The sequence below is a fragment of the Mustela erminea genome, chromosome 8 (genome assembly GCF_009829155.1).
Source record: "Mustela erminea isolate mMusErm1 chromosome 8, mMusErm1.Pri, whole genome shotgun sequence".
Classification (NCBI taxonomy): Eukaryota; Metazoa; Chordata; class Mammalia; order Carnivora; family Mustelidae; genus Mustela; species Mustela erminea.
The window spans coordinates 35,843,618-35,866,875 of record NC_045621.1 but is presented as its reverse complement, the minus strand read 5'-3'; the positions used below and the strand labels follow the sequence as shown (position 1 = coordinate 35,866,875).

Below are 23,258 nucleotides of genomic sequence, written 5' to 3'. Positions count from 1 at the left end.
CATCAGTCTGGAAGTTGATTATGCAAAATAATTTTTTATCAGCAAAATAGTGTGTTCACTTCTCTATATCAGGTATTAAAAAATATTTCATAGTTTTTAATTTATACTTCTTCACTGTTTTAGAACTAAAATGACATGTGCATAACAAGAAGGCAGCAAGTTTAAGATACTACTATCAAAATGTTAAGGAAGAAAGAGAGGCAAATTATAAAATGTTTACATATAACATCTCAGGATGAAAAAGATTAAAACTAATAAAATCTTAAAACAACTTTCTATCAAAAATATGGAAGCAGAATAGTATAACTAAAGTAGTATTACCTTCCTATTAAATAAGGAATAATGGTTATTATTAATCAATTAGGATTACTGGCTCAATCTTATCCCAAAATGTCCACTTTTCTTGTCAATTTATAGTTTTTTCAATTATTAGATCACCACTTTTACCAACAGCATGGTAAAACCATAAAACCAAAAACAAGAAAGCAAACAATCAGAATGCAATTACTGGAAACCCATTAAAGCAGAGTTAGAAGGAAAAAGCTCCCCTCCAAATTCTTACTGGGTTCCCCCTTAATGATGGGCTGCCCCCAGCACTGCCAGCCCCCTTTCCTCCCAGCATCTGCTCAACAGAAAGTTCCGCATATAATAAAAAGGCATGAGGGGACCTCAAGTAAAAGTTGATCACACAATGGCCTAAGAGAAGTTTACTACAATACCACAAAGTTATTTCTCTTTCTCGTTCTCTCTCTTTTGGCCTTTTAAAGCAAAAACTAATGGTTACTCCAATACTAGATGTCCTCCAAAAATGCCTTTTACATTCAACACTGATGAATTCTGGATGCATGTTTCACTTCAGGATAAAGGCATTTATTAGATATTTAGTAGATATTAATTCTAAGTACATTATTAAATGAGTAATTCTAAAATATCTAAATATAGAATAAAAGATAACTTTTTAGACAGTGAAATTCACCATTCTAAGCAACTTACTAAATCTTATTAAAATGACTGCCAACAAAAAAGTTAAAAATTATAAAAACACTTACTTCATTTCCGTGTTTTTGCAAAAATTCAATTTCTTGTTGTGTGAATGTTGTCATGGAGATAGATTTTACCCTGTGTGGTGGATTTAACCCTCTCCTAAAAGATAAAATATTTACAAATTTATTACTATGTATCTTAAAAATTACACATCAATGTAAAACATTTTTAACAGCACATTTAAACATTTAAAGTGAAGAGTGTTCGCTTATAAACTAAAAGTATTAAACTATTAATCCCCATAACAGATATGTCAAGGTAAGTTAGGTTCACACTAAATAATGCATTTAAATATAAATTCAAGTACCATCTAGTTAGGAATACATGGCACCTGTAACACATGAGCTTCTAGGAAATAAAATATTGCTTTACTGTGTTTCTAATGGAAGAAGACTATGTAAGAACTCTATGGTAAAGAATTCAAAAAGTAATTAACCATTTAAATATTTTCACATTTCCTAAGAAAATGACAATATTTTGTTAAGTTTGGAGCTATACACATATTCTAATCAAATAGCCATTACATTTAAGCTTGAGGCTGATTTGAAAACTGAAAACTAACCCAAGAAAACTGGAAATTATTAACCCATAAGAATGAAGTCTCACCTCTCCTTCAATTCTAATAGAAATTTATAGTAAAGGACATTTTCAATCACCTCAGAAAGTAGTAAGTGCTCAAGAAGAAACTTAAAAGACATGAGGGAACTCGAGAAATACCTGGATACATGATTAAATGCCTCTGAAGTTCTTTTACAGTCTTAAAGCCTTTCTGTATAGATGGCCTTAAGAAAACTTTATGTTTCTTGATGATGTTTACAGTGCATATAAAAAACTCACAGAAAAGCACTCAGAGAAGAGTAAAAACTATTTACATTTTATCCAACTACAACATAAGTTATATATTATGTCCAACTATATATATATTTTGTCTAACTATAATATAGAGTATATATAATACTCTACCACCTACAAATACAAGGGCTAAGTAATCTATGCAAAGTAACAAGTAACCTATGCAAAGTTTCATAAAATTATGTTTAAGTCATGTCCTCTGCCAAAGGCCTCATTTGGAATCCAAGTTCTAGAACAGATTATTAGTACTTTTACATATTTTGTCATAGTCATCATGCTAATTGAGAGATTTAACAACAATGTAAAATAATAAATGAACAAAAGGTCTTCCAAAAATAACCTGAAAACATTTTTGAATAAATATGGTGTATAATAATCCTGGAAATTCACAATGTTGTAATTCAACAAGAGAAATTCAGAACTAAGAGAAGTCCTCAATTATCATATCCCACTCCTCTCTCTCTGACAGAACTGTCAGAGATAGATGGTACATCTTTTGAATCATGCTTTGAATGAGGGCAAAGCACTTTATCTGTCTCATATTTTTAAGGAGGAAAACGTTAAGTTGGGTTTTGTTGCTGTTTTGTTTTGTTTAAATTTTAAACTAACTCATTTATTTCTAACTCTTAAGTTACAAATACAGAAACAAAGATTGCACAGTAGAAAAAACTGAGTACAGCAATTTCATCCTTGTAAAACTTACAAACTTCGCTATGAAAAAAACTACAGAATGAATTATTTTCAAGTAAAACTGCAATCATAAATTAAGGCTTCAGAAATATCTCCAAGGGGGCACCTGGGTGGCTCAGCTGGTTAAGCATCTGACTCAGAGTTTCAGGTGAGATCAAGACCCACGCCACACCACACCCCTACCCTGGGCTCCACACTCAGTGGGGAATCAGCTTGAGATTCTTTCCCCACTCCCACTCCCCCCACTCACACGTTTCTCTCTCTGTAAAATAAAGTAGATAAATCTTTAGAAGATAATAAAAATAAAAAATAAAAGTATCTTCCAAATTTCCAAAAGTGAAAATGTAGGAAAGCCATTATTCAATTAAAGCAGTAGGCTTCTTTTTCCAATTCACCTGTATTATGAGAACAAGACTAGATTCACCATTTTCAGGGAAGCTTATTAATTTATGATGTGTAATTACATCCTACCTTGTTCCAAAATAACTTAAGAAGGAATTAACTTACTGTTCTCTTAAATTTTACTACTCCTCCCTCTAACTTAGCAACTTTGTCTCTCCTTATTTCCTAATACGTCCTTCTTTGTTCCAGCCAACCATTTACTTTTCCACCTCTCTTACAGTATCCTTTTTAAAAAAAGGAAAAGGCAAAGGAATAATTTTCTAATGAGAAAATATCAAGCACTATTACAATGGTTTATGTTTTGAGTAAGAAATTTTAGAGCACAGAATTATGCCCCTGTATTTCTCAGAACATTAAATGAGGAAACCTCTGATTCTTTTTTAGTTATATTATACAGATGTCCTCTCATAAGAACAGTACAGTGTATAGCTTATTCACTTACAAATATCATGGCCCTACGGTATCACAGGGTCTACTTATGCATAAAGAAGGCATTCATATTACTTAAATATGTGACAAAATTTTGAACTTACAAAACAAATACAACCAGAATGAACTCATAACCAAACTATGAAAAGACATTTTTTTCCCCACTAAACAAGAACATTTACTACAGGACTTCTTTAAGTGAGCTGACTCGGTGCATTTAAAATAGGACTCAATTGGGCGCCTGGGTGGCTCAGTGGGTTAAGCCACTGCCTTCGGCTCAGGTCATGATCTCAGAGTCCTGGGATCGAGTCCCGCATCGGGCTCTCTGCTCAGCAGGAGCCTGCTTCCTCCTCTCTCTCTCTCTGCCTGCCTCTCTGTCTACTCATGATCTCTCTCTGTCAAATAAATAAATAAAATCTTTAAAAAAAATAAAAATAAAAATAAAATAGGACTCAATTTACAAAACTGCAAGACACGATTTTGCCAGGCCACAATAATTATATAAATTACGTAACTCCGAGGAAATTTTACATTTGTTCATGTTGCCTCCTCTAATCTAACCCTTTTATATCCCATTTACCCAAGCAGATTAGCCATACTCTCAATGCAAGGATATACCCGGATTTTTCCCCTTTTAGTCTCCAAAAGTTTTATAAAGATATTACATGCTTATAAAATAATTCTGTTAAAATGTTGTTAAGTCCAAAGTGAAAGCTGATAATCTCATACACTACAGTAGGATAAATTCACCAATCTGTATCAAGATCCTCATTCACATCTTTTGATCTAGTAGTACCCTTTAACAAACTACTCTAAAACAGGAATCTGAAACACAACTATCTCCAAGATGTTCATCAAACAGGATTTATAACAGGAAAACATCAGGAACACCTCAGTATCAAAGAGGAAGTGATTAAATGACAATAACATTGTAAACATTATGCATACTTATGGTTATATTTTAATTTTTAGGATGAAAATTATATAGTATTCTCAGAACTATATAAAAAATATCTGCTAAGAAAACAAACTAAATATCCCCAAATGTTAGCAGTTCTTGCATATAAATGATAGGGACAAGATGATTTTTTTTTCTATTTATAATTTTTTATTCTCTCCAAGTTTTCCACAATGAATATGCATTATTCTATAAGAGGAAAAAGAAACAGCAAGAAATAATAGAGTCCAACTGACTAGTAGCAGTAGTCAAAGATTTTGGACTTTCAAGTCCTGGCTATATGGATATATGGATGTGAATGTACATGCTGAAGAATTAGAGAAAGAAAATATGGGAAGGGGAGAACAATTTTCCTTTCTAAGGCTTTCCCTCATTTTTTCTAAAAAAACTGGAAAGCCTTTCTTCCCAAATATATCTATCAGCGTCAACACCTTATCTTCACTTTGTTTCTCTAAATCAGAGGTTTCTCAATTTGGGCACTACTGACATTTGGGCCAGGTAACTGTTTATTGAGAAGGAGCTGCTCTGTGCATTGTAGGATGTAAAGCAGCACCCCAACCTCTACCCACTAAATACCAGTAGCATCCTCAACCAGTAGAGACAACAAAAAAATGTTTCCAGATGCTGCCAAATCTCCCCCAGGCAGCAAAATTCCTCTAGTTGAGAATCACTGCTCTAAATAAGCCAAATGTTAATTGCCAAGCTAAAGAAATTACTAGAATTCCTTTGGATCTTTATTGAATATAAACCCTACCTAGGTTTAATCGTCTACAAAAAACACTCTACACATTTACCCCATATACAATAAAAAAGTTGGAATCTTCCCGTTATTCATTATTTTCAGAAGAACAGAATATAGAAATGTACATTTTTTCTATAAAATAATAACAAAATAAATAATAAAAGATTAAAATTTGTATTGTACATATTAAATTTAAATTAGAAAATACTAAGTGACCACAAAACAAACAAACAAACATGGAACTGTATTAATGTCAAGCATGCTTAATACAAATGCATAGGCAAAATGTAAGTTAATAAGGCAGAACAAAATTATTATTTATAAAGTACCTATAAGGCTTATTTAATCTCATCCAATTTCTACTTTCAATTGTATGGCAGACCAGATATTCTGAAGTTTCCTCTGCTAAAATATGAGAGATACTCTGTAAGTTACAAACCAAAATGAACAAAAAAATCCTATTAACATATTGTTGAGCTACCTACAAAGTAAAGGAAATCTCTAAGGATCCCCACCCAAAAGGGAAAAAAAAAAAATTAAAAACTGAGCTAGAACCAGAAGAGTGACACATTTTATATCCAAAATTTAGTATTGCTCGGAAGGCAAATACCAATCAACAACAGCTAAGACAAGACGACAGAGCGGAACCTGAGACAAACCTGTTAAACCTAAGACCCTGGATAAGAAATAAAGCTGCTTCAGGCCGTAGTATCCCTGGTCCCAGCAGAAGAATATGCAAATCCTCTCAGAAGGAATGTAATTTCCATTTATGCTATCAGGATTTGGAAAAATTAAGTTTAATAAAAATCATCACACAGCAACAAAACATGACACTAAGCTTGTCAGTAGAAACATCTTTAGAATGACCTCTCCCAAAGACTTTAGATATTGGAATGATCAAATACAAAACAGAAAACATAGTATATAGGAAACATTGTAATAAATAAAAGACAGCATAAAAATAAACAAGATATATGTAGTTATTAGAATAACCATGCACTTTAAAAGTCAGGACTTTTAGAAATGAAAAATTATAAATGTGGAAATTAAAAACTCAACAAAGAAGGTAAAGAGCAGATTAGAAAATCAGTGAATTAAAAGACAGAAAAAAAATCCAGAAAGTAGCACAGACTAAGACAAAAGGAAGAAAAAAGGATATTAGAAGGTCTAACATATCTAATCAACACTCTTGAAAGATTTATTATTTTGAGAGAAAGAGAGTGGGCATGGGAAGCAAGGAAGGGGAGGAGAAAGAAAATCTCCAGCAGACTCCCCACTGAGCACAGAGCCCAGTGAGGGCTCAGGTTTTAGGATCCTGAGATCATGAACTGAACCGAAACCAAGAGTCTGACACTCAACCTGTCTGAGCCACCCAGGTGCCCTCTAATCAACACTCTTACTTTTGAGAGTGTAAATGAAAAACACGGAGAGAGGTGATATTTGAAGAGATCACGGCTGAGATTTTTCAGGTCCAGTGAAAGGCATGCATCTACAAATACAGGAATTATAGCTTATCAAAAACAAGATAAATAAATCCCACTCAGAAATATTTTGTTGAAACTTCAAACACATAACAATCTTAAAAGCAGTAAGACAGAAAAGACCAAGAAAACAAAATCTGACTAAAAGTAGACTTCTCAATAGAAACCAAAAGATAACAAAACATTATCTTTAAGTAGTAAGAAAAAAATAACCGTTGCGAACCCAGCAAAACTATCTCTGAAAGTATAAGATCAAAATAGTATTTTCAGATAAACAAAAACCAAGAGTTTACCCCAGAAGATCCTCACTGAAAAAATACAGATAATAGAAGAAGGACCCCAGGAAGGTCCTGAAATGCAAAGAGGTAAGGAAAGAAACTGGTAAACACCTTTAGGTGAAACCAAACATCATCTTATTTTAAAATGTCCAATTTATGAGGAAGAACAGGGACAAATTTACCAACAACAGCCCTTAAGCGAGGATACTTTGTATTTTTAAAGACCTTGTGTTTTTAGGGAAAGGTTAAAAGGTTAAAATACAGATTAACTCTAGAATGTCAATATGGAGAATTAAATTTCAATGATGACCATGGAAGTACATGGAATTTTACAGCTTTCAAGCCAGTAGAGAGGGAAAATCAAATTAAATCACAACAAAAAACTGTCATTTTTTAAAAATAACATTAAATATACAATTTCCATATGACCTAGCAATCCCACTCTTATTTACCCAGGTGAAAGTAAAACTTATGTTCACCCAAGAATCTGTATATAAATATTTGTAGCAGCTCTATTCATATGAATCAAAAACTAGAAACCCAACCATCCTTCAAATGGGAAATGGTTAAATTCACAAGCAACAGAATACTAACTACTCAGTATGAAAGAGAAATGAACTATTGGAATATGCAACTAACTTGGATTAATCTTAAAGATCCTCTGCTGAGTGAAGGCGCCAATCTGAAAAAGTTACATACTTAGGACAGAATTTCCGTGACATTCTCAGAAAGAAAAACTAAAGTGTTGAGAGAACTAACAGTAGTTGGCAGGGGTTAGGAACAGATAAGGGTTAAGAAGAGTCTTCAGGGGGGTGGCAGCTGACTGTGGCAGAAGTTACATGAATTCATACACATTAAAGACTCCTATAACTGCATACCAAAAGTTAATACTGATGTAGGTTAAAGAAACAAAACACTATCATCTTGATTCTATGTTACTATTCACAGTAACCACAATTTTTACACTAATTAAATATTTTCTCATTAGTGGACCTACCTTCTTCTCTACCTACCAAATCTGATCATTTAATTGAATGAAATCTAATCAAAACTGAATTACTTATCTAGTTATTTCAAAGGAGTATTTGTGGACGTTGGTGCCACTTCCCCTTTTTTGCTAAGTCTAGTCTAGCTGTCATGTGAATTCAATGTTTATAAAACAGCCTACTGTAATGACATTAGTCATAACTACCGGATGGGAGTGCTGGACAAGTAAGCCACATCATCTGTAGTGCCAATATAGTGACCATTTCAGATCCTAAAATACACATTTTAAGTCTCAAGTGAAAAAAAAAAAAAAAAAAAATTAAATAATGACACACTTACTAACAACAGTATTGATATTTTGAAAGCATGTTTGCCAGTTATTTGGTTTCAAGAAGTTCCAAAGTCACCTACTAGTAAGCCCAATATGTTTCAGCAGTATAATTAAGTCATACGCAGATCCCCAGGAGCTTTAGTTTTAACGACCACCACCCAGGTATGACTGTAACCAGATGGTGTGACTCATTCCATATGTCCACCAGTATGCTGCTCTTAACTATGCCTCAAACAATCTTGCAAATAGCCATTTGTTCAACTCAAATAACAATGTATGTGACATGAATAAGAAAGCTTATTTAGTTTTATTCATTACTTTTCTCCTGCTGGGAGAGAAGCTGGCTAAAATATTTTAAAAGACTGTGGAAATTTATGTGGTTGCTAATCCTGACATAAAGTAATAAAAGTTAATTTGACATTTAGATCTATCCCAATCCTAGTAAAAATATTACATATAAATGTTTAATTCAGAAAATTTATATACTTAAAGTCTACAACAGATGGACGATGCCTTTAACAGGACATCTAGATTTTACAAACTACTGATGGCAAGGCACTATATGTACTGGACAGTCCAAACTATTAGTCTATCCAGAACCCAATTTAAAATACTGAAAACACACACACAAAACGTAAACCACATTTGTTATTTTCGTTTTCTGTTTTGTTTTTTCCCTGAAAGTCACAAAACTACACTGTAAAGTGCTTGTAACACTTAGGAGAGACATCTAAAAAATAATACTCAAGTAACAATTTAAACCTAATTAAGGTATCCCAGTTAAATGTTGCCACCACCCCCCCCAAAAGAGGGGGCACCAACTCTGATTCTGGCCTAGGTTATGATCTCAGGGTTGTGAGACTGAGCCTGCCATCAAGCTCCAGGATCCATGCTGGTTGGGAACCCTGCTTAAGATTCTCTCCCTCTGCCCCTCTCTCTCCACCTACCCTGCTAATGCGCTTCTATGCATGCACTCTCTCCTTCTCTCTCTCTCTCAAAAAAAAAAAAAAAAAAAAGCAGACAAAACCCAAGAAAGTCTTCACAAACCTCTCCAAACCTCACTGAAATGAAAGCAAAAGAATAAAAAGGCATTAACCTGCAGAGACAGAGGGGCAGAGAATAAGGGAGGAGGCCAAAGGCATACTATAGGTCTCCAGTAACAAGTTTTCGAAGATAAAAAGTGAATATACCAACAATAACTGACTTTGCAGAGTAAAGAAAAGCAAAACAGAAGCTCCTTCAGAGAGAGGCCAACTAGAAGCTGATTCCCACTAGAGAACCCCTGAAAAATTCACTAAAGGAATGAGAGGCAGGTTAGGGGGATTCACATAGAGTCAAAAGTAAACTTCCAGTTCCCCTTCAGCCACAAGACTACCTCTACCAGGTCCTACGCAGAAGTCTGAATGACAATTTAATCTGCAGAGATTATCCAAAAAGACTCTGGACTCAGTCATAACTAAGGACTGTTATTAGGCACCCTGCTAAAAACTAAGGAATTAAGTGAGACTTTACCTACTGAATGATTGATTACATGCCCCTCATCTCCTCCCTCAACTGGATCCTAGAAAAATGGCAGCCAGGCTCTTTCAGTCACCAACAAGAAAGAATATTGGAGAAAATATCTCTGAACTTAAAACAACAACAAAAAACACATGACTTCCAAACCAATGAGTCCAAAAGAATGGCTACAATATTGAACAAAAGACCTAACCAAAATGTTTCCATGTACAGTTCAGAAAAGCAGGAATTAAAAAAAAGATCATATATAATCCCAAAGAGGGAGGGGGGAAATGGGGCACAAAGAATCAGTAATAAGACCATCAGGGGGTGCTGGGTGGCTCAGTCAGTTAACAGTCTGACTCTTAGTTTCAGCCTAAGTCATGATCCCAGGGTCCTGGGATGGAGCCTCAACTTGGGCTCTGTACTCAGCATGGGGTTCACTTGAGATTCTTTCCCTCTAATAAATAAATTCTTAAAGAAAACAAAATAGCATCAGATTTCTCAACAGTGATACTAAGGATATGAAGATAATTAAGCACTGCCTTAAAACCTCAAGGATAAAGTATTTCCATCTTATGAATAGGTACAGACTATCAATTTAAAAATGAAGTGGAGTGAGAGACATTTATAGCCATACACCTCTCAAAATAACCTCCCAGTGACCTTCAGTCAGGAGGCCAAGGGAGATGTGGGGGTCCTGAAAACAGAGGGTCCAACACTGGTTAGGCATGAAAAGAATTTCCAGAATGAAGGCAGAAGAAAAGTCCCAGGATGATTACTGCATAGCAGGTCTAGAGAGCAGCATTTCCAGACTAGATGATGACAAAAGTACCCAGAAAAGATTTACCAATTTAAAACAAAAATAAACAGGTACCTTATGTATCTGATGATACTGAAAGAAGTTTTATGCCTCAGCTGGAGACTTTTTATTTGGGATATATTAATGATACATATATGAAAAAGGAAAAGATGAGAACTACACAAGTATAAACTTCCTGGGGAAAAAGGTTGTACAAGTAAGAAAATAATAGCAATATACTGTATGACTCAGCTGAGAACAATACGTATACTTGCAACAAGGCAAATACCAAATAAGTGATTTAGCCAACAACTGTGATAACGTTATACGGAAGAGGTAGAGACAGCAGGTAGAAAAGGAAAAAGAAGTATGAAGAGGACCAAATCCTTATCTTCCTCCTCGTACAGAAGTCAATATATAAAGCCAAACTGAAAAAAAAATTTAAACAGTTGTGTGTTAGCTAGAAATACTAAGGTAAACATAGAAGGAGGGCAGAGACAAAAGTTGACAGTCACGTCTAGGGCAATCAGAAATGGAGGAAGGGAAGAGGTGACTACTGTTGTTCATTTAAAGCCTTTGCCTATTTAAATTATAGGCATGTGTTCTTTCGATAGAAATTAAAACTGAATTAAAAACTGAGCACAAACAAGAATGGAGATGAACAGTTCTTGCTCTTCAAAATCAAATTTAACTGACATACACTTATAGATTATTATCTTTGATGAAAAAGTTTGAAGAACTTCTAAATTTTCTGAAGTATCAAGTCTCTTTACTAGACACCAGAGATCTTTTTGTAGAGGTACCTACTGAACACAATTGTTCGAAGTTAGAGCCACCAAGATTAACTGAGTAAGGCATAAAGCTTTGAAGACCCAAAAGTTTTCACATGTTCCCAAAGAGTTTTCACATGTTCCCATATTATTAGTTCCACTGATTTTAACTCTCCCCATCAAAGAGCTTGCACAGTCTAACAAAAACTGGGGGAAGAACAAGAATCTTTAGAATTTGACAACAAGAAAAACTCCTCTCTTCCTTTTGTAAACATGCATGTTTCTCTGTAACTTCCATACATTTGTCTCCTATCTCCCCCTAGGGAATATATCTATTACCTCTTTCACATATAGGCCTTAAAATTCCCCAAAGATAGTGACCATATGTACAGCTCCCCACACCCACTAGTCTTTTCTTCTTTAAGCTAACATTTCTGGCTCCTGCAAATGTTCTCCTCATACATAGTTTTAAGATTCCTTATCATCCTGATGAAATTCCTTAGAGCAGCTATAGTTAATATACCTCTTAAAAGAAGCAACCAGAATAAAAGCAAGGTGTAACTGTGACTTCCCTCCCTCTAAAACAGCATAGTACCAATCAAAGAGAGACCACGTCTTACTCAGGAAGTCTTTGAAAGAAATATGTTCTAACTTAAAAAGAACAAAAAACAAAAAAACTCTATCATTCTTCATATTCTGAACAATTTAAAGAAGCTTCCCATCCATACTGTAATAGAAGTAAATGAATTTCATTCTTAACACACCCAATCAGGGGTCTGTAGGACAAGAGCTCTCATGTGTGGGCCTATAAAAAATGTCACAAGCAATCTGCTACTAATTAAAGTACCCAAAGTTATGAATGATTCCCCTTTTATATATATGGGTATTCCTAACCAATTATCACTCTGACTACATGAAGCGGGAAATCCATTAATGAGTTGGGGGAAAATGCAAAGGTAACAGCTCCAGTCCTGAATATCTCCACAGGAGTTTCTCAAGAATATGAACATTATGCATGTTGGATAGAAAAGAGTGAAAATATGATGTCACCATACCACATATGCTTAAGAGTTTTCCCAGGACAAGAAGATGTTCACAATACCACAGAAGAGTCCCTCTTAATCAATTTGCGAGGTGAATCCATGTTTCTCCTCCCTGCTGAAAAACCTACAGCAAAGGCCTACTGCACAACAAACATTCATAGCTAGGAGGGCATGCTCTCCTGCTCCTTCCAACTGAGTTTTATGTTTATCAAGAGTTGTTTAATATAATAACTTGGTAATACAGTTGGCACAGAATTTGGTAAATATATAGTTGAAGTGAGTATTTTGTGAAATACTGACACAAGTGAGAACTGTTTCCATAAAAACGAAGTATTTTAGAGACAACTAAATTCAATTGCCATGAAAAGCTGTTACTTAACTGTAAACAAGAACTGAAAAAAGACTGAAAAAAAGATCTAGAACAATCCAGCCCTCGACTTACTTTAAAAAGTAACTTAGGGGTGCGTGGGTGGCTCAGTGGGTTAAGGCCTCTGCCTCCGGCTTGGGTTATGATCCCAGAGTCCTGGGATCGAGTCCCTCGAGTCCCGAATCGCGCTCTCTGCTCAGTGGGGAGCCTGCTTCCCTCTCTCTCTCTGCCTGCCTCTCTGCCTGCTTGTGATCTCTCTCTCTCTGTCAAATAAATAAATAAAATCTTAAAAAAAAAAAGTTAACTTAAAATTCTGAACACTGTAAAACACAATGTGAGTCTAGACGGGTTATATCAATGGGACAAAGAATCTAATCAGTGGAACCACATTCAAAGAGAAGTACTAGGTGTTACGTTAAAAAAAGACTGGCAAATTAACAATTATGTTAAAATTAAAAAACCCAAGTATATAAAAACATACATATATATGCATAAATACATAATTTACTTTCAAATAAATCTAATCACTATCTATCCTACATGCATAGGGTGAGATGTTTTAATTACAATTCAGATAAAGAAAATAGCAAGAGAATTCATCTATGGCAGGATAGATGGGCCAAATTCAAAAGAGGCACCACCAAATTCCCATTATACTCACAATACACAACAGCAGTTTCAGAATAAAATCCAAAGAAAACACAAAGTTAAGAGAAGCTAACATCCTTTAAATTTTTTTTAAAAAAGCACAGCTATAAGGCAAAAATGCACATACATCCATAAATTATCTGTTCTGCTTTTAAAATAAACATGAAGTTAAAATCTACTATTTAAATCCCCAAAATACAGAATTCACAAATAATTTACAATAATTCATGGGTAACATATATACCTTTGTTAGTGGTGGATCTCACTAGTTCTGGATACCTAGATCAGGGTATCACAACAAAGCATGAAGAATGTAAGCAAATTTTACAATTTGAAGTTGGGGGGCAGGGGAGGAATCTTCATAAGATTTTTATTAGAATCACACCTGACACACAGCTAGCACTCAATAAATGTGATTAATAGTTATTATTATTATATTTTCCATTTCAACAAATACTATCTTATATCCCCAACATATGTACTAGTGCCAATCTACTTAAAAACTGTCCTTCATAATGGGATCAAATAATTTTTCCACTTACACTAAATTGAAATTGTACTATATTTTCAAAATACCTCATCAAATATAGCCACATTAGAGTACTAAAAAAAAAAAAAAAAATGAAAAAGGAATTAAAGATATAAATCACTGCCCACTATTACCTCACAACGTCTTGAATATTATAAAAAGAGCTCCAAAAAGTATTTGATTTCAATCCACTCTAATGGTAATAAACGTATAAAAACGAATTAAATGCCTTTTCATCTAACTTTAAAAATTCATGCAATATTCACCATAAAAGTCAAAATACACATAAAATTAACAACATGTAAGTTAATATCAAGCTCTATCTATACACCTATGAAATTCCCACTTTAAATACTCTGTCCACATAAAATAGCTGGAACTGAGACAATGTTTCTTAAATTTTTTACTTTCCCTAAACCCTCTCTGAAAAACTTGTCAATTACTTTTTAAAGATGAACAATTCTTATTTACTGATTAAACTAATGTTAAATAATTTGGTCTAAACCTCGTCTTTAAATCAACTAAATCTCTTTGGCACGAAGGCCAATGTTTTGTTGTAGGCTATCCATTCATAATTTGAAGTATTTTGGTAGCTAGAACATGAAAGAAAGTGACAAATCTATCTGTTACAATACCCCCATTCTACCTCATTAATAAACAGTAAAACTGCCTCTAAATTTAAAGTTCCACAAACTGAATTCAGTTATATACTCTAAATGAACACCAAACAAGTATATGACAGTCCCCCAGAAGAAGATTCGGAGTCTAGTAAAATAAACAGTAAGATGCTTGTTCAATTTGTTTAAGCAAAAATACTGTTATTGATAAAAGGTATGTGACTAACCTCCAAAATTAAGAATTCATGACAGCAGATACTCTTTATTGTATACAAGCATTTTCTAGGCAATCAAGTTTTCCCAATGGTAGCTAGAAGCTTTATTCTTTGTAAATCCACTGCTTAGCCTCATCCTCTCATACAGTATATGTTCAATAACTACTCAAATTGTACAATCTAATCCTTATATCAACCTTAAGCTATGCATTATCTTCTTAATGCAAAAGAAACTAAGGCTGAAGAGATGGATCCAGGTCAACTGACACATGGTGGCCAGGCTTAATACCCTGCCCTAAGTCTCAATGCTAGTGGCAGTGTCAGAATCTAATTTCAAAATTATTGTCTTCCAAGTATCCATATCATCAAAATAGAAAACATATAATAATTACTCAATAGTTACTCAATTCTTCTCAAATGATTTTCCTTTATTACTGCTTTTCAAGAACAGAAATCCTTAGGAGCTTCAATAGATTCCTTCAATACTACTACAGTAAACATCTGATCCAGCATCTATTCCTTCCTTCCCAAGAATCCCAGATTTCTGACTTGAGAATTCTATTTGGAGATCTTTGTTGTTTCAATGAAGTCATTGTAGAATATGAGTCCAATCAGGGCACTGCTGTTAAGGTAGCTATATGACCTGAGGGAAGTGCAAAACTTCTGTAAAAGTTGGGAGGGACACCAATATAAAATAAGGCCATATGCAGCCCTCGGAGCTGGAAGCAGCCATCCACGGATGAGAGAAGTCTAGGCAACATCATCAAGCCACTGGAAAAAGTCTTACTTAAAACAAAGAAAAATCCAAACTTACATCTTGTTTCAATGTTTTTCCAATACTGTTCCCTACTCATGGAATATCCTTTCCCCCCTTATATAGTTAATACCTCCCATCTACTGGGCAGCTATTACGTACCAGGCATCAAATGAGATTAGAGATAAACACGTTATCTCTAATACTGAAAACTAATCTACAGCCAAAATTTACAAGGTAAACTTTATTCTCAGTATTCATGGATAAGAAAACTCAAACTCAAGGAGACTAAGTGACACTGCCAATGCCACACAGCTAATACGCAAAGCCAGGATTTAAGACCGCGTTTATTCAACTCACAAGTCTTATTCTTTCAACATGAAGCAGTCAGCCACATGGATCTTGTCTTTTTTTTTTTTTTTAATATTTTATTTATTTATTTGAGTGAGAGAGAGCATGAGCAAGGAGAAGGTCAGAGAGAGGAGCAGACTCCCCATGGAGCTGGGAGCCCGATGCGGGACTCGATCCCGGGAATCCAGGATCATGACCCCAGCGGAAGGCAGTCGTCCAACCAATTGAGCCACCCAGGCGTCCCATGGATCTTGTCTTTAAAGGTCTTTGCTCAGGCATCACATCTTTTGTGAAGCTTCTTCTATCCATTTACATATTTCAGGGATAGCTCATTTAAAGAAAGGAAATATTACAATGTACCATCACTGTTTATTTAAAATGCAGGCTCCTTAAATTTAAGAGGATCCAAGAAACACCAGTGCCTCCCACAATGTATGACATAGGCCAGTCAAGCAATAAACATTTGTAAAATTATCCCTGAATGGAGATAGAAGTCCTATCTCTCACAGATTAAAGTCTTTAAAATAAACAACTGTCATTACACTGAGATATTGTCTTATATACAATGCTTCAGAAATGTGGGTTTTAGGAAATGAGTAAATATTTCTTGATCTCATACTTTTGCTGCAGAAAATGTTGCCCTGCTAGACTTGTGAAGAACCACGAGAAATGCCAGAAATTCAAAACAGTAACTACATACATTTTTTTCAAACCAACTATTTCATGTGTACCAAAAGATCTCGTGTCTAGTAAACACAGGGCATATTTACTATGCACATAATAAAAATCAAACATACTTAAAACACTGTACTGTTGGCTTCATTCTAGAACCACAGTTGCCTAACCCATGTCAGTTTATCTGTAAATGAAAAGTATGAACCAGACTATCTCCTAGATTCCACCCAGCTCTATGATTCTGTTGGAATTCAATAATATCACTGTCAACTTCTCAGAGTGCTTCCCTAACTATAATCTAAAAGTAACCTCTCAAACAAGGGCTCTGTTATCATACTATTTTGATGCATACTTACTCCAGACATTTTTCTCATTTAATGACTTACATATTATCATCTCCCCTAGCAGAATGTAGCTCCAAAAGAACAGGGATTTTACTGTATTCATCAGCACATCTCAAGGCTTCACACAAAACACAGCAGACACCGAGTACATGTTTGCTGAAGAAAAAACATTCATGGAAGACTAATAATGCCTTGTTGCCCAACATGAAGGGAAAAAACCAAATGGAGCACTGCTGGGCATGTCCTGCATTTTCCAAATAACGAGTTTTCTAATATATTATGCACTCCGTCTCAGAATTAATCTTACAAATTAATTTCTATGAAGAAATGCTACAAATAAAAGAACTTTAGATGTTTTGATGTAATAAAGGTTTTAAGAATATTTAGTGACTACTTTAAATACAAAATCATTATTACATAAAAGCAACTTATCAGTTCCAAAAATCATCCACAAACTTTCCAACGAAAATTTCACAGTAACAAAGTAACAAAAATATTATAAAAATAAAGCTTAATGAAGCAAAGAACGCAAACCATCCCAATAATTCACGACGATAGTCTCCATTTTTCTGAAGCAATGCTGTCTTCCCATCTCTCCCAATTTCTGTATACAGCCTTGTATCGGTACTGATAGAAGTCTTAGACACTACCGCATGTACAATGACATAGCTTCTAGTCAATATCTTATTTCCATTAAAACTTTCCCCAAACTCAAGACTCTCTTTGGACCATAAAGCTAAAACCCCACAATCTCACATCTGCTTCTCTGCCTCCCTCTCTCGCAATTAAGCCTCTCGAACTTTTCCCTTGGGATTCAAATCTCTGCCATCAAGACATTTTAATCCCGCTACTACTCCTCAATGCTTGCTTTCTCCCAGTGACTTAGGTGCTTTCGACCCGAGTAAAAAAAAAAAAAAAAAAAAAAACCCAAAACCCAGGCTACGCATCCTTGCCCTTTCCCACCCTAGCTTCTCCCCCACCCTCTCTACGGGCGCCCTGCAGGTGCCTCACTGGAAACCTCAGCGCCACCCTGGGCCGCCCAGAGGGGCACACAAAAGACCCGCACGGTCCTCCCAGCCTACTCCTGTGTCTCCCCTACAGTCCCATCGGGTCAGTGCCCTGGAGAACAAGCGGAGGCCCGAGGGAAACAGCGCCGGCTCCGCCAGGAACAGCGATGCTCGCCGCGGGCTAACCCACCTTCGTCCACGCCCCACCCACGAAGGCTGCCCTGGGCCGGGACCCTCGCCCAGAGAAACCGAAAGCGCATCCCCAGCACGGGAGCAGGGGCAGAGCGCATCCCACCCGCCGGCCTCCGCAGCCCCTCCCCGCGAGCCCGCGCCCCAACCGCCGCGCCGGCCCGAGCGGGCGCCCCCGCTGGCCTCCCGCGCCGCCTGCACCACCCCCACCCACCCCCCCGGCCTTGCTGCCCGCTCCCCCGCCCCCCAACACGGGGGAAGGGCCCACGCCCGCCCGGCCGCCCGGCACTCACAGGCTGCCGGAGCAGGAGGTACAGACGAAGGAGCCGACCGTCATGTTCACGTAGGTGGGGCCGCGCTGGTCGCAGTCGAAGCACTTTCGGTTGTGCGGGAGACCGGTCATGTCCCGCAGCATCTTCAGGTGCTTCTCCTCCTGCTTCCGCTTCGCGCTGGCCGCCATGGCCGCGGCGCTGAGGGAAGAGGCCGGCAGGGCCAGGAGCGGGAGCCGGGCGGCGCTGCGCCGGGGGCCCGCGGTCCCACGGGCCGCCCTGGCCGCGGCCGCCGCCCTCCGTCAGCGCGCGCCGCCCGCGCTGGACCTGGCCGCCTCGGCTCGACTCGACTTCGCTGGGCGCGGCGCGGACGCTGCGGAGCGCGGGCTGACGGGCCACACCAACCGGCCGGGCCGGGACAACCGCCACCGCCGCCGCCGCCGCCGCCTCCTCCTCCGCCGCCACCACCACCACCGACCGCCACCTTCCCGACTTCTCCTGAGGGGAAAAGAGGAGGAAGGGGGACGGCAAGAGAAGGCCCGCCCTGGGCGGCCGGAAGCCAAGTGTCGGCCGGCGCCCTCTGCTGGCCAGGAGGAGTTAGTTACTGCGGCCCCGCTGAGGCCCGGGTTTGGGCGGGGGCAAAGCAGCAAAGATACAAAGGTGGTGGTGAAGACAGATAGTGTTTATTAGGGAGCTTATATGTGCTAAGCGCATCACCGAATTTAACTTCGTCCCCTGCTCATAACTCTCCAAGGGCTGCCCACTTCTTTGGAGATAATTCCAGGGTTCCTCACCGTACTCTAAAAGGTGCTCCCTTATCTAACCCAACCTACCTCTGTCCCCATCCCGGTTTCTCGCCACACTGGCTTTCCGTTTGTCCCCCCACACATGATAAGCTCCCTTCTGACCCAGGACCCTTGCCATGCTGTTCTCTCTCTGTTAAGGTTTCTCAACCCTGACCCTATTCACATTTTGGACTGATAATTGTTTGGTGTGGGGGATATTGCGTTGAGAAGTATTTCATGGCATCCCTAGCCGTTATCCACTAGATGACAGAATGACCCCTCCCCACACCCTACATGTGGCAACCAAAAATCCCCACACATTGTCAAGGGTAGACTGAGATGTAGTCAATTCATTTATGCACGTCTGGCGGGCAACCTTCCTTAACCCAATCAACCTATTTAAAATTGCCACCCATCTTCCTGAAAGTAGCCCTCCCTGAAATAGCTGTGTTGGATTTCCTTCCTAGTGCTAGCTATTTGAAATCCTGCTGCTTATTTGGTGTTTACTTAGTGCTGTCTGGGATCCCCCGTTAGGCTCCAGAATTTCCTCACTACTCCTCCACCCTTTGCCCCTCCCAGAGCTGGAAGCTCGTGCTCAGTGTTCCCAGAATGAACGCATTCAGTATCTCATTTAATCCTCACAAGATCCCTTTGGGGTAGGCACTACTGTTCTTTCCATCTCACAAATCTGGGAGCTAAAGCTCTGGGGGATTAAGTAAATTTACTGGAGGATACCTATGGGAAAACCAGGATTCCAACCCAGACAGTCAGACGGTAAGACCCAAATCTCTTCATCGCTCTAAGCAAACACAGCCGGCAGGAGGAGAGAAATCGTCCCTGCCCCTCCTTTCCCAGAGGAGTGCAGGGAGACCCAGAGAGCTGAAGTTCTGAAATCACTCAGCTGGTGAATGGGAAAGGAAGCTTAGAACGCACATTTCCTAATTGCCAAGGCCAGCCCTCAGACATCCCTTGAAAGTAACTGGACGAAACACCCAAGTGAGACTTCATGTTAATAAAATGCTATTAATAATAGCTAAATATTACAAGAAAGTGATCAACAGATTTTGGATTGGTCAATGGATTTTTAACTTTCTATTAGGGAAAATATCAAACTCCCATGAGACTGTGTCCCATCGTCAATAATTATCAGCTCATGGCTAATGTGCTTTCTACCCATCCCAAACTCCCATCACCCCTCTTATTATTTTGAAGCAAATTGCAGATAGTGTACCATTCATCCGCACATTAGTTTGCATTGCTAAAATACATACATTCATAAATAAATACTTTTTAAAACTGAAACAGGATACTGTTAGCACACCTAAAAACCTAATAATAATTCCTTAAGAATCGTGAAATATCTCACCAAAAAATGAAGTTTCCCATTGATGTTTAAAAAAAAATGCTTATAGTTTATTTTAATTCATACATGTAGTGGGTAATATATGGGTACTAAAGTCTTTGTGTTTCCACTCTATCTCTTATCTCTTTTTCCCTTGTAATTCCTTTTTTTTTTTTTTTTTTTTAGGAACTGGCCATTTGCCCTACAGTTTTCCACAGCCTATGTTATTTAACACCCTTACCTTTCCTAAAAATTTGTGGGTGGGTCCAGTTCCCTTGTTTCCGGTTCAGTTCTTTTGTGGTTCTTGGCAAAATTTTATTTCTTTTTTTTTTAAAGATTTTATTTATTTATTTGACAGAGAGAGATCACAAGTAGCAGAGAGAAAGAGAGAGAGAGGGAGAGGAGTAAGCAGGCTCCCTGCTGAGCAGAGAGCCGGATGCGGGTCTCAATCCCAGGACCCTGGGATCATGACCTGAGCTGAAGGCAGAGGCTTAACCCACTGAGTCACCCAGGCGCCCCACAAAATTTTATTTCTTTGTCTCCTTCCTTCAGGCAGCACCTAATGGGGGGGGGAGGGGAGGGTTCTTTCTATCTTTTTCTATTAGCAGCCATTGATGATTAATATCTAGATCGCTTAATTTATGAAGGGTCACAGAGTGGTGATACTCTAACTCTGTCATTCTTTCTCTGTTTCTCAGCTGAAATATTCCCCCTCTGCTACTCTCTGGCACAGCTTTTTGTCAGAAAGACAGGATAAATGTTTGATTCCTTTATTCACAAATTTTCAAAATAATATATTGGTTTCCTGTCTCCTTGCAATGATGATCAGCATGTTTGTCAATGTCATGACTAACTCAAGAAATTAAACCTACTAGATATGTTTCATATCCTTGGTGCTTCCACTGTCTCATCACTGGCTGTTGGGAGGCTCCTGAGCCTTTTTGATAAGACCTTTGACTTAAGGTCACCTGGAGTACCCTTATGGCAGGGCCCTGGGCTGCTTAGAAGACGACAGCACTGGAATGTCCAACCTGATCAAAACAGAGGCTCACTTACCAGTCCCACTCTGGCTAAATATAATACACGCAGCAGACTTATTCATCACCAACAAATGCATTTAACCCACAGCCAATGCCTTGCTTCCCTGTGTGTGATGATCCTTTGGCATTTGTATGTTTTCTGGTTGTTCACCTTTCCATGGTTTGTCATCTGATAAATGCCAGAATCAGAAGGCGTGGCCGCAGCACCTTGTACAAACAGTTTACCGGGGGGTTGTTTTATTATCGTGTTGTTGAATGAAGCCGCAGACAGTATTTCCAGACCACCCATCTGGATAGCTGAAGTTCAGGTGAAGTCCAAAACATTTTCTACACTTAAAACTGAAAGTCCATATGACGGGATGAATTTTGGCTTTTTTGTATTCTGTATAATAACAAAGCAGGTTGCTACTTTTAAAAATCCCAAGGGAAGTTCACAGTGTGTCAGGCCAGACTATTTATTTACTGAAATTTGCTTATCCTTCACACCAACGCGCAAGGAGGTATTATTATCCCCACTTTATATAGGAGGAAATTGAGAGTCTGAAATGCTGACTTGCCCAAGGCCACGCTGGAAAGGAAGCAAGAAGCTGGGATTCAAACCCACATTAGGCTGGGCCGCCCCAGCTTCTGCTTCCAGTAACTGAATCTTGGCCCTGCTTATGAAGCACAAATCACCTTCAGAGATGTTAGCACTGCAGCAAGACTGATCTTTCAAAATGTTAATGTGATTCAGGCATCCCTAGTCTCCTCCCCCTGCTTAAAGCCTTTCAGGGGGTGACTTCTCATTCTCTGAGGCTGAAAGAAAATCTGGGAGGCCCAGAAACCTTTTGAAAGTGGCCTTCTTCCTGCAGACCATGCTAGGCCTCCCCACCCTGCCCCAGCTCCCATCTCTACCACCCTGCTCCAGTCCTACTTCCTTCTTTCGTTTTTATATTCTCTTTTGCCCCACCTCAGGGCCTTTGCACATGCATTGTTGGTTCCAAAAAGAGACTTCCCTCCCTTTCCCTTCTTATTCCTTAAATCCAGCTCAATATCTGGTTTCAGAGATCCTTCTCTGTCCCTCCTAATTAAGCCAGACCCCATAATAGGTGCTCAAGGTAGCATGTACCTCTCGTTTAGAGCACTTGCTGCTGTGGCTATTTACAATGCTTTGTGATTTTTCATTTAGGGTCCCTAATCCACCCCTCTCCACACACACTGAACAGTGGACTTGACTCAGGAGGGGCCTCAGTCCACATTTGTTCACCATTACTCCTCCAGCACTTAGCATGGAACCTGGCTCTTAGAAGGGACTTAGTAAATATTGGTTGAATGAATAAATGAACACAGCAGTGAGAATAAAACTTCCTTCAATCATATGCAGTGGATTCTGGGTTCTGTTTATTGTTGTTCTGCTCTTTTGGCTCCTGGGTTCTGTTTATTGTTGTTCTGCTCTTTTGGCTTCTTGGACAGTAGCTCTGTCCAAGCTACTAGAGTTTTGTTAAAGAACTTGTAAATTCTGAAATCAAACCTCTGATGGTAGGAATCTAAAACCTGACTTGCTTCTAGAAGCTCCTGCCTATCTTATCACCAAGAGTGAGTCAGAGAAAATGTCCTGAACAAACCCTGGTGTTTGGAGAGGCCCCAAGGAGCCAGCGATGGAGCTGCCAACTCATCCTAGGCCACCCCACCCTCTGCGCCTAGAGGCCAGGCCCAGAAAGGAGGGCCCTCTGCTCAGACAACAGAGCCGAACAAGCGTTCACAAGAATCAGAGGATAGCTAGAAGTGACTTTGTTACCCAAAGCATCGGAGTGAGGAGGGGAGGGCTCCCCATTCAAGCA

The 23,258-nt window shown here is 38.4% G+C and overlaps 1 protein-coding gene across 10 annotated transcripts in view; it reads right to left on the bottom strand.

Annotated features, from left to right (window-relative positions):
• AGFG1 (ArfGAP with FG repeats 1) overlaps nucleotides 1–18,760 on the bottom strand; it is a 75,666-nt gene extending 56,906 nt beyond the window's left edge. For 2 of the 10 annotated variants that reach the window (XM_032355043.1, XM_032355052.1), the window contains exons 1-2: nucleotides 18,296–18,759; nucleotides 1,050–1,143 (exon numbers count right to left, since the gene is read on the bottom strand). In XM_032355043.1, coding sequence (XP_032210934.1) covers nucleotides 1,050–1,143; nucleotides 18,296–18,462 — 261 coding nt within the window. In that variant the 5' untranslated portion in view covers nucleotides 18,463–18,759. Of the gene's footprint in view, nucleotides 1–1,049; nucleotides 1,144–18,295 lie in introns of all 10 variants that reach the window. The other 8 variants (XM_032355046.1, XM_032355051.1, XM_032355045.1 and 5 more) reach the window with 5 other exon arrangements.
• Between the last annotated feature and the right edge of the window lie 4,498 nt (nucleotides 18,761–23,258).